At 41.2% G+C, this 17653-nt stretch overlaps 1 protein-coding gene across 1 annotated transcript in view; it reads left to right on the forward strand.

Annotated features, from left to right (window-relative positions):
- The first annotated feature begins 1191 nt into the window (after positions 1-1191).
- Positions 1192-17653, forward strand: part of ARHGAP12 (Rho GTPase activating protein 12) — a 94710-nt gene continuing 78248 nt past the window's right edge. The window contains 3 exon segments of the mRNA XM_015408109.1: positions 1192-1265; positions 10856-11523; positions 11526-11603. Of these exon segments, the coding sequence (XP_015263595.1) occupies positions 10936-11523; positions 11526-11603 (666 nt within the window). The 5' untranslated portion in view covers positions 1192-1265; positions 10856-10935.

Below are 17653 nucleotides of genomic sequence, written 5' to 3' on the forward strand. Positions count from 1 at the left end.
ACACCAAAATCCAAGAGAGGTAAACCACTGCTTCCTAAATATCAAGAGGATAAGTCCAGTAAAAAGCCACATACACAAGATATACAACACTGCTTCCCAGAAGGATTGTTAGCAGATACCCAGGTTGGGTTCTATCCTCACAAATTATTAACGAAGATTAAATCTTTCATAAGCCTATTTTGGAAAAAAGTGGGGATATCATCCTCTTTGGCTGCGGAAACCCTGTCGACAGGGACGGGATTTGCTTCCTAAATCCTGCTGCAGCCACTCAACGGGAATTAGTTATCTCAATTCCAGTCGTCAGATGAGGATGCTTAAACCTCAAGGTCCCAACGAATGGGTACGAGCAATTGGGCTCTCCCGGTTTAACCACGCGGATACTCAATAAACAAAGGACCAAGAAAAAGTGATTCAAAAACATGAACTAATCCGCATACATTGATGGGGGTGGGGGTGTGTCGTTTCCAGTCTGCCGTACCAGCGCCCAGGTTTGCCGGGGGGCTGATACCGGATCCCGCAACCACAGACGCGAGCCTTCTCCTGGAGAGGGTGTGGGCACCGCGTGACTCCCAACGTCTGCGGGCAGCTCTATCAGATCTCCCCTTTCAAAAGAGGAAGTATTTATCTACAGTTCCTTGTCTAGGCATGGCGGAGTCCTGTGGCGGCTAGGCTGGATTTAATCCTCCTCCTGTGAGAGGTTTTACTGCTTGGAGGCTTATTACCAGCGGTGTGTTTATTGTGCGAACGTGCGGCGTGGGCGGAGTATGTGGGCGCCCTGCCGTGAGGGACACAACGCAAAAGAGGCAGCTTATTACGGGGGCCGTGTAGTGTGTTTGTGCGGTTGCTGATTTTACTTCCACCAAGGTTTACTTATTGACCCTTCACGGGAGCCTCTCGCTCAAACCTCTCAGAGGGGGAAAAAGCGCGCAGCCGTTTTTGCAAAGGCGACAGTCCTCCCCACCCCCCCAATACCTCACTTCTTCCCGCCTATTTCTTCCCCCTCCCCCTCCTTTTCACCTTTGCCCCGCCTTTCCCCCCTGGCACGTGACGAGGACCTCTGACGCCGGGCCGCGCGATGCCCTGGAGCTGACACTCGGCGCGGAGCTGAAAGGGGCGGGGCCGTTGGACTGAGTCGCGGCTGGCAGAGGAGGGAAGGAAGGGAGGGAGGGAGGGAGGGAGGCGAGTGGAGGCAAGCAAGGCACGGCGAGCGGAAGGAAGCCGAGGAGGGTCGGAGCCGAGCCGCGCGCCTTGGACCTTTAACTGAGGTGAGGGGCTGTTATTTACCGGGGGGGGGGGGGGGAGGCGGAGGCGGACCGTTGAGAGGCGGAGCGCGGTCGAAGAGCACGCCAACAAGCCTCCCTCCCTGTGGGGTTGTGGGGAAGGGGCGCCTCACATGGCTCCGGTCCATTTGTTTGCGAAAGGGGGGATGGATGAAGGAAGAAGGGGCGACCTCGCGGACTCCTTCCCCATCTCTCTCTCTCTCCCCTTCCCCCTCCTCGTAAGCGCAACATCACGTCGTTGTACTCCGTGTTAACAACTCCGGAGTAATCTCCCCCCCCCCGTTTCCTGAGCTCCTTGTCCTTTAAAGTGGATTATAGTAATAGATGGGGGAATTGAAAGGTGGCGGTAGACGGTGGTAGACGGTGGTGGTGGGGGGGAGGATGGGCTCACCAACGGCCCTTTAAAGAGCTCGGTCGTCCTGCTCTCTTCACTGCGGGTGGGGAGACGGTGGCATATGGGTGCCTCTGTGGGTTTCTTCTTACCACCTGTTGGGCTTAACTGGCAGGAATGTCAGAAATCAGGCCCGTGTGGAGGAAGCGGGGTGGAGATGGAGAGGTATTTTAAAGATAATGGCTTTTTGTTTGCTTGCTTTTAGATTCCACATTGGTGGGGATGTAGGTGGTTCCTGGAAGAACTTTCTTGTTGTGCACGTCGGTTGGGTTCGCCTTCCCTGCGGTGAGCCTTCACCCTGCTTGTGAGCTTGGGGGGGGGGACAGAGAAGACTCGCCCTCCCACCCTGCCCAGGACTCCTCCGAAGTCGGAGTTCAGTTGCTGGGACTGGTGCAACCTGCTTCCGGAAATATGTAGGAATCGGCGTCTTAGGACGTCCCCATAAGCAGCGGTGTCGTCTCAGCTGCCTGTGACTGGTTTGTGCCCGGAAGCGTTAATGTTTGTGTGGTTCATACACAGATGGAATGCCACCATGGTAGTGCAGTTGTCCGCCCCCTTCCCCCTGGGCCTTTTCCCAATTGAGCTTCATACATTCCTGGCGAAGTGAAGGCTTATTGCTGTGGTGTATTTTGCTTTTGCTGATAGATAGAGGTGCCACCTGCCTGTGTACACACAGCATGCAGGGTATTTACTGTACCATGTATATTTGAGCAAATAACAAGCACCTATTGGGTGGAATAATTAAGGAAACATTATGTAACTTTGTTCTACCAGTTAAGACAAACTGCAGAAAGGTGGGTGGGTTGGAACTAGTAGCTAAGCTTTAAGTGGAAATTTGGCATTTTCTCTCTTGCTCCACAGATTGCCTTTGTAGACCTTAAACTGCTTTGAGCCTTGCTTAGTATGAGTTAACCACACTGTGTTAGCAACAGATTTCTTTCTAGTTATTCATAGTTGTGGTGAGCACCATTTCAGGAGCATAGAGAAGACAAGTGCCTGGTATTATGTCGCCTGTGTGATTTTTGTTTAGTTGTTTGACATTTAAATGCACCATGCCTTGAGAAATTGACAAGAGGGATGAATAGTGAATTAGTGAGATGTTTAAAAGTTAAGCTTTGCCTTTCTTTCTGAAGGAACTGACGGGATGCTCCCTAATGCTACTGGGGGACAGTGGGTGTGCAGGAGGAATACCATGCTTCTGGAACTGGACTCTACTGTCTGTGCTTGCTATCTGTGGCTTTTTGTCTTTGTCCTCATTTTGAAACTATTTCATACAGAATTCAGTACAGATGAGTCATGCAAGCTGTCAGGCAAAATTATTCTGATGAAATTTCACTGTGTGAAATTGATTTCCCTCAGCTAATGTGAGGAGAATGTTTATGAAAGCTGGGGACTTGGCATTCTGTGATGTGTTTGCTTTTCTGCCATGGTGACTAGAAACATTTCTGTTTTCTCTCTCTAGATGACTCTTGTTTTCTTGATTCTTGTCAGAAGTGCAGATCTTCAGTGGTCAGCCCTTTGTATTGCATTCCTCTACTGAACAGAATCTTTGCCTGAAGTATGACTGTAGGCTGTAGGAAAAAATCAGTATGAAGGACAAAACTGTTATGCCAGGAGAGGTGCCTTTTGGTTCTCAAATGAAATTGTGGGCTTAATTGAAATGATGTTTGAATCAGAGCTTGTTCCTTAGATGCTGACAAGTCACAACGTAAGAAAAAACATCTATTGTGTAGAGAACTGTTGGCTGGATTTTATTTCATCTGGCCTTGAATTAGTAAGAACTTATGACGGGGGGAATCTAAATGTCCTCCAATGTGGCTTCAATGACTAACTTTGTTTATGCCTCAACATCATTAATGTGTTCATTGCAGCTGTAGGGAATAATGTTTGGCTGCACAATGGTCTGTGGTGAAGAACAAAGCAATTGTGCGTGCTTTTTTTGGGTTACATAAATGGTAGTAAAACCCTTTTTTCCTCTTGGTTTTCGCTACACTGAGTTTTGACCACAGAACTTTGATGACTTCTAATGTTATGTTTTGGGGCCTTGTGGATTGACAGCAAATTATGCATGTGTTTAAAAAGCTTACAAGAAGGGAAATCCATCAGACCAGAAATGCAGCACACAGTTATATCGTAGTAAGGTTATAGAGATAGCTATCATGCTAGATTTTTTTTTGCTAATTTTGGACTGCTTTGAAATTTGGAGAAGTAGATGAGCTGTATTGCTTGTTTCAGAGCATGCTTGTGACTGCATTGATTTGAATTAGCTTTGTGAAGTATATGGGCTTTGAAAAAAATATTTTGCTTTCAGTGTTTTCTACATTGGAGAAGTATGAATTAATAAGCTGTATTAAAAATAATCACACTGAGAGATGGCAGGTGGATTTTGACACTTTATGGGTATCTTGTGTGTTCTGAATAAGATGCTGACTGTTAGACTAACATACAGTAAGAAAAAGGACTGGGCTGCAGAATGCAGTAGAATGAAAACAAACCAAAGGCTGCATGACAGGTTTATTGATCAGCTAGTTTCCAGTGTGTTTTGAACATAAATGTTTTTCCATGGGGGAAGCTGCTGACATATGAGCTTGATTTCAGCAGACTTTTAAAATCTTCAGTTTACTTCAGAATAAAAGGGTCATTTTAAAAATATTTTTTGGTATTTTTTCATATGTGCATGTGTGTGCTAGTGTGTGTGCACGTGGAAGTCATGGTGGCCTCTGATGACTGACCCCTACTGGGGGCTTGGAGGATATTCAGAGAGGTCACCAACCAGCAGTAGTATTAAAATACTTCCACTGAGTTATACAGGTGCTGCAGGCTGCCTCTGCACCCACAATTGCACCCTTCTCTCTGTACTGTGTTGCAAATGGTTTCTAAAAACAAAAGAATGTCTGTAAAGCAGCTTTCACTTCTCTCTCAAGAAGAATTTGTTAAGACACAACTAGCCTGCAAGAGATGCCCCACACTTCTCTGGATCACAGCCTATATTGTCAATTTATTCAGTTTTTGTAGCTGATACCTGAGAGCTGCACATTGGATATGCTTATGCAGTTATGGTAGTAAGTTAAGAATTTACCTTTCCACAATTCAAATCAGGAGATCTTCATGCAAAAGAATGCTTTGGCACACATATTGGTTTGAATGCACCAGAAGAGTTCACAGGAGGTTTTGAAGGAGCAGGTCTTTCCCCACTGTCTTCTTCCTCAAGCATCCTGGTGTTTTAACCCCAAACTCCTCTCTGAGGATTGGAAGAGCCTTATAAGCAAAATGTGCCAAAGGACACAGGGCTACAACAGCAATGAGCAATGAAAATAAAATCTTTCTCTCTTCTTCTGGCTCTGGCTCCATGAGGAAGATGTGGGGGAGACTAATTCAAGTTTATTCCATATAGTCACTGCTGTCCCTCCATCCTGTGGTTGCCAGGCTCTTGTGATCCTCAGAGAGGAATTTCAGGTGAAATGGAAGATGGGGGAAGATCTGCCTCACCAGCACCTTCTGTGAACTGTTCTAGAGGATCCAATCCATTCTTGCTGTCTTGGGAACTGCAGGCATAAGTGGGATGTGTGTTCAGATGTGAATTCTGGCTGCCCTCCCTGCTTTACATTCAGTTGAATGCATAGCTAGCCATGTGCAACTATATGTGGTCACAGCTGGATCAGGGCTGCATTTCTGCAGGCAGACAGGAAACCTCAAATTTATTGATCTTCTTAACCTACAAATAGTTTTTGCTTTTAACAGTCTAGTTTCCTAATAAGATTTAACATATTGTACACTAGTGTCTTGACTAATTAGAACTGAAATGACAGTTTTAACACCGAAAGGTACGAACTGTTACGTGCATCTGTTTATTTTTTATTCCACATCTTTCTCCATTGGGGGTTACATGGTGCCCCCAGAATAGTACAGAAATTGCCCATTAAACCTTTTTAGTGAATATCTACTGTTCATGTATTCCTCAAGGGTAATAGGGTAAGTTGTGACCCACTGGCTCATCCCCCCCCCCCGAAGTTTTTCTTTCAAAGAAAATATATTTTGAAAATACTTTCAAAAATAGTTTGCTAGAATGCCATTAGGGTATGGTTGAGCTCCATTGGACTGAAAGAGTGAAAGAGACTGCTAATCATTGAGGTTTATGGGTCCCACTGACCTTCCTCCCCACATGACAAAATGTTATAGCATGTTATCATATTATGCCACTTTACATATATAAACATTTTATTAGAAACTAGAAATAAGGCCCGTTGTGGAAATAAATACAACGGGATCTAGAAAGGCTCTGGGAGAGTGCTCTACCACAGTTCATAGTGTATAGCTTCAATACAGGCCTTTTTTACTTCCAATCAGTGCTGAAAAACAATATCCTACAGAATTTTCCTCCTCTTTGATGAGGCCTCCTTGTGCCTTCCTATCCAGTAAGTTTGATCAGACAACCAGAATGGTGCCTTGCTGTCCAATAAAGTTACTAAGACCACAAGGCAGCTGAACTCTTGTGAGATGTGAGGGTTGCTGACCTTTGTTATTCTCAGATTAATGTGTATTAAGGACTTCCTCCATTATAGGAGGGCCATTTTGAAGATTCCCCTGGTTACATAGAACTTTCTCTCACAATTTGATATTTTTAGTTTAAACTCATTTTCAGTCCACTGCATTAGTCACTGTGGGCCAATCCCAGATCTTTATCATTTTGTAAAACGTAAATTTTGTGTAAGCTCTGAGTTAGACAGGGACTAAGTGAGAGGGGAGGGGGAATTTATAGTATAGTATATTTTTATCCTGTTCTTCTCTCCAAGCAGCTCAAAGCAGTGTATGTGGTTCTCTTGTTCTCCACTTATCTTTGCAATCGCTCTGCAGTAGGTTTGACCACACTCCCTGTACTATTGGCATTTTAAAGGGAAAAGATGGGGGTATGTCTTCTTTTCTTTTCCAACTCTAGTAACTGCATGGAAAGATCCTGTTTTGATCAGGGGTTTTATCTTATTAGCTTTTTAATGGTCTTCTGTTTTATAGATAGAATTTGTGCTGCTTATGTCTAATCACTTTAGGTTTTTTGTCCTGTGGTTTTTGATTATAAATTGCCTCGGCCAGGATTCTGAAGAGGCAACATAGAAATATTCTGAATAAATAACTAATATTTCCTTCCCTCTTCTTGTGTGGGCTTGATCCAAATTGGATGTACACGCACCCACTACCTTTTACAGACTTGGTCCCTTCTGTTTTGACTCTATGGCGTCTACCTACTGATTATGTGAAATATTTTGCAGATTGAGCCAGGTTTCAATTCTGCAAACTGCACTGGCTTTGCAGGGTGTTAACTGCTATTAACTACTATTAATGACCCTTAAATGCCCTTATGTATATGACCTTCAAGACACTCCCCAGGCTCTGATAATGACGTGCAGGTTTTCAGCTAATGCATAACTACATTATAGCTACTACACTCTCTGCTGCATGTAAACTAGGTGCAAACGCCTTGAAAAGATTTGAGTGACTATTGACTAGAGATGGGAAGGCTCAGGGAAAAAATTGAAAAATTGGGGGGAAACCTGTTTTTCCCCTGAAGCTGTTCTTTTTTCCCAGAAAAATTGGGGAAAAATGTATTATGGAATATTTTCTTTTACAATAACATGTTTATGACCAGGTGTTCATATATTTAATCCTCCAATAATTTCTCTAAATAAGACTATGTAAAGTATCAAATCATTGCATTACCTGTACGCTGAGGATTATCAAATGCTGGAATACAATTCATATACTGAGAAAATACTGAGGATACATTTCTTTCTCTAGGGGGCACTACAGTTGTCACAAGAGAAGGAAAATGGTTTCCTTTTGCTTTTGGGCCTTTCAGGACCTCGTAGTTCCATTTGTAGCAGAAAATAAAATTTAAAATATGTATTATTTTCTGAATAAGCTGTACTTTTAATATATCAAAGATGATACTATTATGCCAAGCCAATCTATGCACACTGCATTTTACGTTCACAAAGTAACAACGTGACTGTCAATCTGTTAAGAGTAGTAATATTGAGTTTTTTATTTTTCTAAAAAAATAATTTCTCGAACCCCCCCCCCCTTTTTTCCCCGTAACGTCAAAATTTCTGGAAATTTTACATCTCTGCTATTGACTCCAATGCCTTTTGTGTTAGGTTTGTATTTGTGTACAATAAACAAACCTTAAACAATTTATGTTAAGTTGGAGTAGTTTTCAAAGCAATCACATGCAACGTTTTTGAACTCTAACGTAATTGGAGCATATCACATTACTTGTACCTCACTAATTTAAGATGGAAGGGGTTAAGAAAAAAAGTACAGTACAAATCCTGAATAGCTAAAATGTTATAATTACCCATATCCATTTAGTCCTGAATGCTAAAAATCCATGACAAAATAATCAAGGACTTCCAGGGTTAGTAGAGGTATTCAGGCTCAGATTTTGGCAGAGTGCTGTGGGAATGGAGCTAATAACTGAGCAATACCTCTATCTGCATGCCCTTGCTGTTTGGGTATAGTTCCTAGGTGTTACATTAAACCCTCTGATTTTGGACAGGGAGCTTGTTAAGCTTGTGGGCATTTTTGGGATTCTAAAATTACAATTAAATAAGATGTTAATGGGAGAAATAAGATGTCAGTTTTGTAGGAGGCCAAGAAAACTTTCAAGTAATGATGTAATTATCCAATTATTAACTGTGATGGGTGGTCTTAGTTACCACAAGCAAGGCTTTGCAGGGTCAGGAACTCTTAACAGAAGAATTCAATTTAAGCCAATACTGGGAAGTTTATATATCTGTGTATCATTAATGTTGTTTGGAGTATTGTGAAGGTGGTGAGTAGTGGGATGGGTTTCCCTGGCTGAAACTGGGGGAAGTATAAACCTTTCATTCACTGTCTCCTTTTTTGACTCCTCTTGTGGTAAGTGTTGAGGTGAAGTCGTTTTAAGCAAACATGCCCTCTCCCTGCCCCCAAAGAAAAATTGAGCCCTGTTGCTCTTTAAGCTATGGCTACTCTTTTGCAGTCAGTGATCGAAGCTTGGCTGTATCCCTGGCATATTGTTTTCAGCACATCTTTTCATCTCTCTATCACCTTTAGTACACAAAGACAATGTGGGATGATATTAAGGGCAGGGAAATTCAAGAGAGGAAGGGAGCAGAAAGTGAAAGGAAGGGGCGTGAAAGGTGACAAAGGGAAAAGTAGAAAAGGAGAGTGAACATATCAAAGGAAGACAGAAGAGCAAAAGGGAACTTAAAGAGGGATAATGAAGGAATGTGGAAGGGGTCAGGGAAGAGAGGCCATGGGCACTGTGCTGGGGATTGCTGATCTTGAAGGTTGCGTTGCAACAAAAAGGAGAATGCCGTCTCTGAGGCTGCATTAATTCATTAATAATTAATGCATATAGCTTTGAATTATTTCCAGGAAGTAATGGGAAGCGACTGGTTTAATGTGCTTTCAGTTATGCAGGTCTTTCAAGAACAGCCCCACCTAGTGTGCTTTCTGCTAGTCTGAAAGTTAGGAACATACAAATGTTTGTTAGTAGGTTCAGGCTAGGCAGAACCATTAGCAAAATAATGCATCATGGTACTGGAAAGGAATATGGGCATTTGTATACATTTAGTTCATGCCACTGTCCAAAATAGCTTGAATTATATATATGGAAACACATCATGACTTCTGCAAGCCTATGGTTGTACTAACAGCATCACCTTAGGAAAGACATTTTCTGAACACTGAATCTGTGTCACCAGATTCCGATACACAAATCTGTGTCTGTGTGCTCCCGTGCCGAATTGGAAACACACAGTCTGCGTCCAACGAGTTAGATGAATATCTGTTTAATATTGCAACAGGGAATACAGGACTGAGTGCCTTAGCACTCAGCAATTCCAAAGCTATATTCTGCCATAACTGGGAAGGGCAGGAGGTATTATACCCCAAATGACATCACATATAGTTTATACATTGAAGAATCTCTAATTGGTACCAAGCAGTTAACATCATACCTTGCTATTGGTCCCTCATGTATTGTCAGTGATTACATTTGCTTATCTATTCTTCAGAGCAATGGGAACATTAGGGAACATTGAGAACCTTTCTGACCTTAGTGAAGCTAGTCCATCTTTCCCTTGTTTCTGGGGAGCTGGGTGGTAAGGATTGTGATTCACATTTAACTTCGCTCTTGACATCCTTGCAGCTTCTTGTGTACCCATTCCATTCTTATTGCATCCTAATTCTATCCCCAGAGGCCTCTTAATAATACTTTTCCTTAATATATAGCTTCATATACAAAAAGTGCAGTTATAAAATATATATTCTGCTATGTTTCTCTAATCAGAAAATTCTAGGTTATATACCAAAATCTAGATCTATTATAATTAGACTTTTGAAAGCACAGTGACAACTGTCAATATATAAACATGTCAGAGGAAATGTCAGACCCCATATTCAGAAATCACATTAATTTTTCCCTTGTCCTACAACATAGGATGATTAAAAAATCTTTTATGACTCCCAGAGGTTTTTGACAAATGTTAAAATAGGATAATAGAATTCAAAAGGGACAACTTACAATGCCTTTCAGTGATTATGGTATAATTAATATTTTTAGGGTGGAACTAGTGAAGTTAATGAAAATTTAATGGCAACTTCTGAATTCAGAAAAATACATTGAAGGAGGTGGGAGGTAAATGAAACAAAACAATCCTTTCTTTCCCCAAGATTTAATAATATCTGAGCTATGTAAATAAATCCTCTATGTAAGCAAGAGATTGTCTTGAGCTAAAAAAAGATCTGATCCATTTTGTTAAGTAACTGAAACAATAGGCTTAGTAGATAGTGGGTAAAATGTAAGCAGCTAACAGTTACATGTGTTCGAAAAGGTTATATTGCTTTAATATATAATGTTTACCTATAGAATATATGGGCAGAGAAATAATAGTTTTGTGCATCACTGGACAAAATGCATATGCACCAGATTTTAAAGACCAAAGTACAGTGGTGCTTAAAACTAGTGTCAGTATAGCAAGAGGAAATCCAGTTGCTCAAGAACATTTGGTAAATTGTGGGGAATAATTTTGGAAATTTATTCTGATTATGGGAATGTTATGCTAAAGGCCTATTGGAAATGCTTAACTTGAAGCTGAAATTTGTTAGCTTATATAGTAATACTTATATGTTTCTTTCCTTATAGCTGTGCTGAAGAACTGGAGAAAAGCAACCATAATGCAGCTTACCTTTCACCTGGAAAGGTGAATACAACTTTACAAAGAGATGGCTGACAAAAGTGGAAAAATTCTTGCAGGGCCATTGTACATTGAAGTTGAATACGACTATGAGTATGAAGCAAAGAACAAAAGGATTGTGATAAAACAAGGGGAGAGATACATCTTGTTGAAAAAGACAAATGATGACTGGTGGCAAGTCAAAAAGGATGAGAATTCCAAGCCTTTTTATGTACCGGCACAGTATGTGAAAGAAGTAACTCGCAAAGCACTAATGCCACCTGTTAAACAGTTGGGTGGACTGCCAAACAGCTCGCTCAAACTTATGCATGGTTTACAGAAGTCTACAGAAAATGTGAATAAGTCTCCAGAGCTTTCTAGTTTTGGAAAATCATCTCCAGTTCAAGTGTCTGGCCTAGTTCAGGATGCCAATCAGAATCTGGGACCAAATAGTAGCCCAGGTCAGACTTTTGGATTGAGCTTGGACCTTGCACAAAATAATGGAAAACATAATGAGTTACAGTTCCCTAAAGTTTCCACTCAGAACAGAACCTTTTCTGTGTCCTATTTTCCTTGTTCTGAATGTATGGAAATAGAAAAGACTAGCTTTTTGCAAGAGCAGGCCTGTGATTCAGCACAGGAGAAAGTTCAGAAAAAATCCACCAGGACTCAGAATCTGGAGATGAACTCAGCAGCAGTTCCACAGAACAAGTGCAGGTAAGATGAGATGCATTGCAGTAAATATTGTCCTTTCAAACAAAAGTTATGTTAATATTTCTGAAACAGTGAGGAATTTCAGACAGACAATATAATCCGGAAGAGGAACGGTTCCCAAACGGTTTCTGTTCTGTCATTTCAGACAGAACCGTTTTAGAACTGGTTCCCTACCGGAATATATTTGTAATTTCAGACACAAACGCTCCTGTCCCGTTTAGGAAATGGGGCTGAAGCATTTTACCTGTCAACCGCTTCCAAGTAGTCTTCAGTTTCCTCTCCCGGTCCGATGCGCTTTTCCCCGCTGTTTTTCGCCCACGCAGGCGATCTCCGGCTTTTTTATGGGAACGTTAGCTTTATAGCGCTATAGCACTATAACGCAGCAGCATTATATCAACCCCATTGGAGTGCCTGGAGTGTTTTGTTATAGTGCTATAGCACTCTAAAGCGAATGTTCAAAAAAAAGCAGCCGGAGATTGCCCGCATGGGTGAAAAACGGCGGGGAAAAAGTGGTGCAGTCTGAAATGGCAAACCGCTTCAGATCCAGCTCTTTACCGGAAGGGGAAAGCCATGTGTGAAACGGCAGTCCTATACTGGTTTACTCCATGACGGATCAAAAACGGCTTCAAAATAAGTTAAAAAGGGTGATGTGAAATTCCTCTGCATTACCAAACAGGCTGCTGTGTGAATACTCAAGTCTTAAATATGGCTAAAGTTCTGTCGCTTCTTTTTCAAGCGTAACTAGCGTGGGTTATTGGCCTGTCATGCACCAGGGCAGTTAATATTAAATTTCTTTGGTGACTTTGTTGTTGTTTTGTTTTTCAGTGGTGACAAGTCAAAATTTCCCCCAAATTTAGCATGCCTAGGAAATTAAAATGCGTGCTTAATGTGGGACATACAGTTGAAAGAATTAGGTTGAAAGAATTGGCAGTACAGCGGCTTGTATGTTCCTTCTACCAAAGTGTCAGAAATTTGAAGCAATCAATATATACTGAAGTAATGCTTTGTGGTCTGTAGCATCTGGTAGTGGCCATTAAAGAGTACTGGATACTGAGCTAGGCAGACTCTTTTCACTCTAAACGTCTTTTCAGGGCTTAACCAGATGTGATACTTTCCACATGTGCACTTACAAGTAATCTGTAAATGCAGTGTCTGTCTGGGAGGGAGACAGGTTGTGAGGGAGGGAAAGGAGGAGTGTGCTCAGGCTGCTTTGTCAGTTTCATAGCACAAACTGAGGTGTGGAGAGGAAAAGGCTGAGGGGGGGAAATATTGCAATGGCAGAGGCAAATGTCAGGCAATGTTAGGCAAAGGCGACATTGACATTTCACATGATACTTCCCCATTATGTTGGGGGGGGGGCTCTTACCATTAAGGCGCAGTTCTGTTTGTGGGTGTGTCTCATTGATCTCAGCTTGATAGGCATGCTCCATCTGGACTGCATGAGAACATCTCCCAGGTGATCTGTGAATTTAGTATATGTAAGCAGCCAGTAAGATCAAACTGCAATATTTTGGCCCTATCTGGTATTAAACTCCTGCTCTAAAATAGTGTCTTGGGGCTGAATAATAGATGGCATGGCTGCTGTTGGCCTGAGTTCTTTTTCTCATGGATGGCCTTTTTGCATTTTTGCATTTCTTTTCTACCTGTTTCCCGTCTTTGGGTCAACCTGTGTTTCTGCACTTGCTTTTTCTACTCCCCTTCCCATTTTTCGGTTCAGGCTGTTGGGTGGCAGCGCCAGCATTCCTTAGGAAAGAAGAACATCCTTAGTAGCAGGAAATGAACCTATAAAATAGTTCATGCCTGTAAAGTTCGTTTTGCACACCTGAAAAAGTTTCGTTCCAGTGTTAATGTTGAAAAATGTAGTAGTGTCTGGGAGACCCAGGTTTGAATCCCCGCTCTGCCATAGAAACTTGCTGGGTGCCCTTAGCCAGTCACATGCACTCAGCCTAACCTACTTCACAGGGTGGTTGTTAGGATAAGATGGAGGAGGGAAGAATTTTAATGTAAGCTACTTTATGTTAGTCCCCATTGGGAAGAAAAGTGGGGGATAAATAAAATAAAATAAATGTGCTGGTTTGCATATCTGATGTAACTGATATTGTATACTAAAAGTGATACCGGACTTGTAGAAAAGCCTGGAACGTGTCCAAGACGCTGAATCACGATAGTGTAAAAGTGAAATAAAAAGAGAATATGTTAAAAACAACTTTGATCTTTGTTGTTAGATTGTAGGAAGATGTAATATGGAGAAACATAATGCTAACGGTCTCTTCCCCATATTCATTCATACAGCATGATTTTTTAATTCTGTTTTTTGCGGCTTCCTGTCTTCATATTAAGTTTTTGTGAACTGTAGCCTTTTAGTTACAGCTCTTTATCTTGTCTGCCCTAGCGATTGGCAAAGTAAAAATGTCTGGGCTATTCCAAAAGTTGTATAAGAGTGGATTTGATGTGTTTATGATTCATTGAAGTTGTGTCCGGAGGAGAGGACGTTCATTGTACCACCATCACTATGTAGTGTGATCTGTCAAACTTCTGAATTGCTACTGTTGGTTCTCTTTCCCCCTCTTTCAGGTTCAGTAGAATTTTTCTCATAATATTGCTATTTCTGTTTATGGAAGAAAATTCCAGTTTGGTTTTTGGTTTAGGTTTGATCTTGAGCTTCAGCTTTTTTCCTTTTATGTACTTTTTTTTAGTTCTGTCCTGAACAGTTCAGGACAACAGTTCAATACACTGCATAAAGAAAAGTGACTTTGTACCTCATTAAAATGTGGTTTAACTGTTCTGTAGCCTCTTTCCATTTATGGCTGTGTGAATCTGTATTTTAAAAAGGGTTATTAAAGCTACATAACTTCCATATTAGAGGGATTTTGACCAGAAGTAGACCCCTTTTATTTTAAAGTTTTAATTTCTAGTATTAGCCACAAAACGACCCCTCATTTTGCCTAGTAGGATAAACAAATAGTATCCCAAGATAGAAATAAATGTTAACTTTTTAAAAATGAATTTTAACTAGCAAAAAATTATAAGTGTTTAAAAGTTATGTGGGAGTCAACACTTCTGAGTAAATGGGGTGTCATTCGTAAGGGCCAGTCCAGTGTTTTTTCTTCTTGTAGATCTGTGAGCTCATTTACTTGCGTGGCACAATACTAGCAATTGGAAAGAATTTTGGTATCCATCTTCCCCATAAAATCAAACCGTTGGAGCCAAGCTGAGCCACTAGCCCTGCAGTGAGCATCTCCTGTGTTCACGTGGCAGAAGAAGCATTTGCTGTCCTCCTCCTCCATGCCTGGCCATCTAAGAACAAGCAAACGTTGCTGAATTAATCAGAACTAGGGAGTGTGCCAGCCAAATGCACTGCTTTCTATAAATCTTTCAGTAATGACCATTGTTTGGCAGCAATTGGCTGTGTAGAAATTAGGAGTTTAACAAGCTGTTCTTATTGGTGCCAGAACGTGAAGTTCCAGACTGCATATTGTTGAAAGTAAGTGTTAAGCCAAATGCTGAAAAGTGAACTCCATATGATGTTTGTGTCTTTCATTGGTAGGCTGAAGGAAGAAAGATCTTGAACAGATTCTTGTAACATATAGGGATTTGGTGTCTCATTCCTACTTGAAGTAGTGTGTGTGGAAGAACTAACTGGAAATGTTTGGGGGCGGGGAAGAAAAGGAATTGTAGCTCACTTTTTAATAATTGAAACACAGTATTACAGCGTTTTAGACAATAAATCTTTTAGTACTTCACCTTTTATTTCTAATGATAGTCGGTTACAGGATGTTCAAAGTACTAAAATATGTACCTAGCTGGTCACACTGCTTCCCTTTTTGCATGATTTGCTTAGCTTGCCGTAAGGAGTCACTGGTCTTTCCCTTTTGGTTCATTATATTTTCAAATGAGCTGATACAGTCTAAAATCAGTATAAAGAGTATACCAATAAAGACCAAGTACAAATACTCTAAGTCATTGAATTTATGTGTTTTTGCTCGTATTACGTTCATAGTGCAGGAAAATATTTACTATAATAAAATGTTCAAAGATGGCTTAAATGCTGTGCGTCTCACAGACATTCTAAATATGGATGGGGCTTCTTACAAGAGATGGTCCCAACCATTTTTCTGATACTTTCTGACAGGAGATGTTCTCTTGTTGTAGAATTCTGCCAATTAGCATGTTGGTTTCAGGGCTTCTGTTTATAAATTAGTAATCTGTTGGCATTTCCCAGGGGTATGGGTGTCTGTGTAAAGTGCCATCAAGTCACAGCCAACATATGGTGACCCCATAAGGTTTTCAAGGCAAGAGACTAACAGAGGTGTTCTGCCATTGCCTTCCTGTGCACAGGGACCCTGGAATTCCTTGGTGGTCTCCTACCCAAATACTAACCAGGGCCAACTTTACTTAGCTTCCAAGATCTGATGAGACTGGGCTAGCCTGAGCCATTCAGGTTAGGGCTTCCCAGGTCTGCAGTCTGCAGAAATATTCTCTGGGGAAAACATGAGAATTCAATAAATGGTAACACGACTAAATATATTCATGAGTGCCTTCAGCTCTGTTTGTGAATCTTCATGTGATGTAAGCATTGGCTCTTGTTGAAAGTCTTAAGCACTCAATAGCAGCAAGAGATGAAAGCATCAGAAACTGTTATCAGATCAAATTCAGTGTTCAAAAAAATGTGACCTGTTAGTAGCGGTGGTTTTTTTTAAACTCCTTAAAGGGAATCATATGCATTCATGCTCTTCTCTTATGGCACCTTTTTAAAGAGCTGTGTTCCAAGTCCCAGCTACAAACTGTCTTGTGTTCATATGAGAGTGATGTGAGTGCAGTTTGCACATCTGAACATATGGCTGTTGGGACAGGCTTGGTGTATGAAGGTTTATTACCATAGCTTTACTATTTGATATTAAGCATGTTGTTTTCTCTTGGTCTCAATCTCACATCCCCCCCCCCATTTCTGTAAAGGGATTTCCTATGATTTGTGTAAATTTAAAAGGATTTTCTGCCACAGTGACTTGTACGACATTGGCAAGTCATCTTTAGCCTTGGTGCTCCATTGTTATGTGGGAGTAAACGCCTGACCTACATTTGAGCATGTTTTTCAGAGCTGAGAAAGGTTAGAGACAGTAATGTTTGTTTGTGAAGATGTAATTCTTTTCAGTTTCTCTTTAGTTCTAGTGGGGAGGGAAGGAACACAGAACAAGAACAGCACTGGAATTTCCTAGGAATCGTACCTGTAGGTTTTAAAAAACCAGTTTAAACATTTATATTCCACCCTCTCAGCCAGTATTTGGTTCTCAAAGCAGCTTACAATGAAAATGGAAAAAACAGTGGACAGGATAATAGCTAAAAATAGGAAGTATCACAATATTAATACACCAGCAGAATCTGAAAACAACCAGTAGGTATAGCTGCATCAAACGGTAAAAACTGGTACCATGTTAGTCATATAATGCTCATGGTCTAATTGATTTGGTTGGATTTGTGCATGGTTTGGGGTAGGTATGCTCCATTGGATTTCAAACTGCCACTGTAAAGAGTCAGTTATCACTGATCCATAAAGATATACTGATTGGAATGGTTGTAGATGAGTCTAATTGGAATGAGTTTGATTGGAATGGTTGTAGATGAGTCTTCTCTTCTCCTTTTGCATTGTCTTCCCATTATTCTGTAATAGGACTGTGCACTTGGATAGATGCAATACTGGTACCTGTGACTTATAAATCAAGAACCAAGCTCATGAGCCAGGCCTTGATAAATTTTCTTTAGCTCTAAAAGCAGAAATTTATGTGTCAATCTTCAGGGCTATATACTATGATAGTTTCTAATTATTGCTACCCTCCCAATATTAGGCACTTGTAAAGAAATGCATTTTTTCTTTGGAGGTTGAAATGAGCAAAAGCTTCACTTTTAAAAAGTTTCCCCCCTCTCTTTCTGGGTAGAAAAATGGAGGAAGTCAGTCAGTGGATTTCCAGGCTCACCTCAGCTACCTATTAAGAAATGCTAACAGGTCTAGCTAAAGACAATAGGAAGGTCCAGCCCCCCCCCCCCCCCGCAGGGAA

This window comes from Gekko japonicus, unplaced genomic scaffold (genome assembly GCF_001447785.1).
Source record: "Gekko japonicus isolate JY-2015 unplaced genomic scaffold, Gekko_japonicus_V1.1 scaffold87, whole genome shotgun sequence".
In the NCBI taxonomy this organism is placed as follows: domain Eukaryota; kingdom Metazoa; phylum Chordata; class Lepidosauria; order Squamata; family Gekkonidae; genus Gekko; species Gekko japonicus.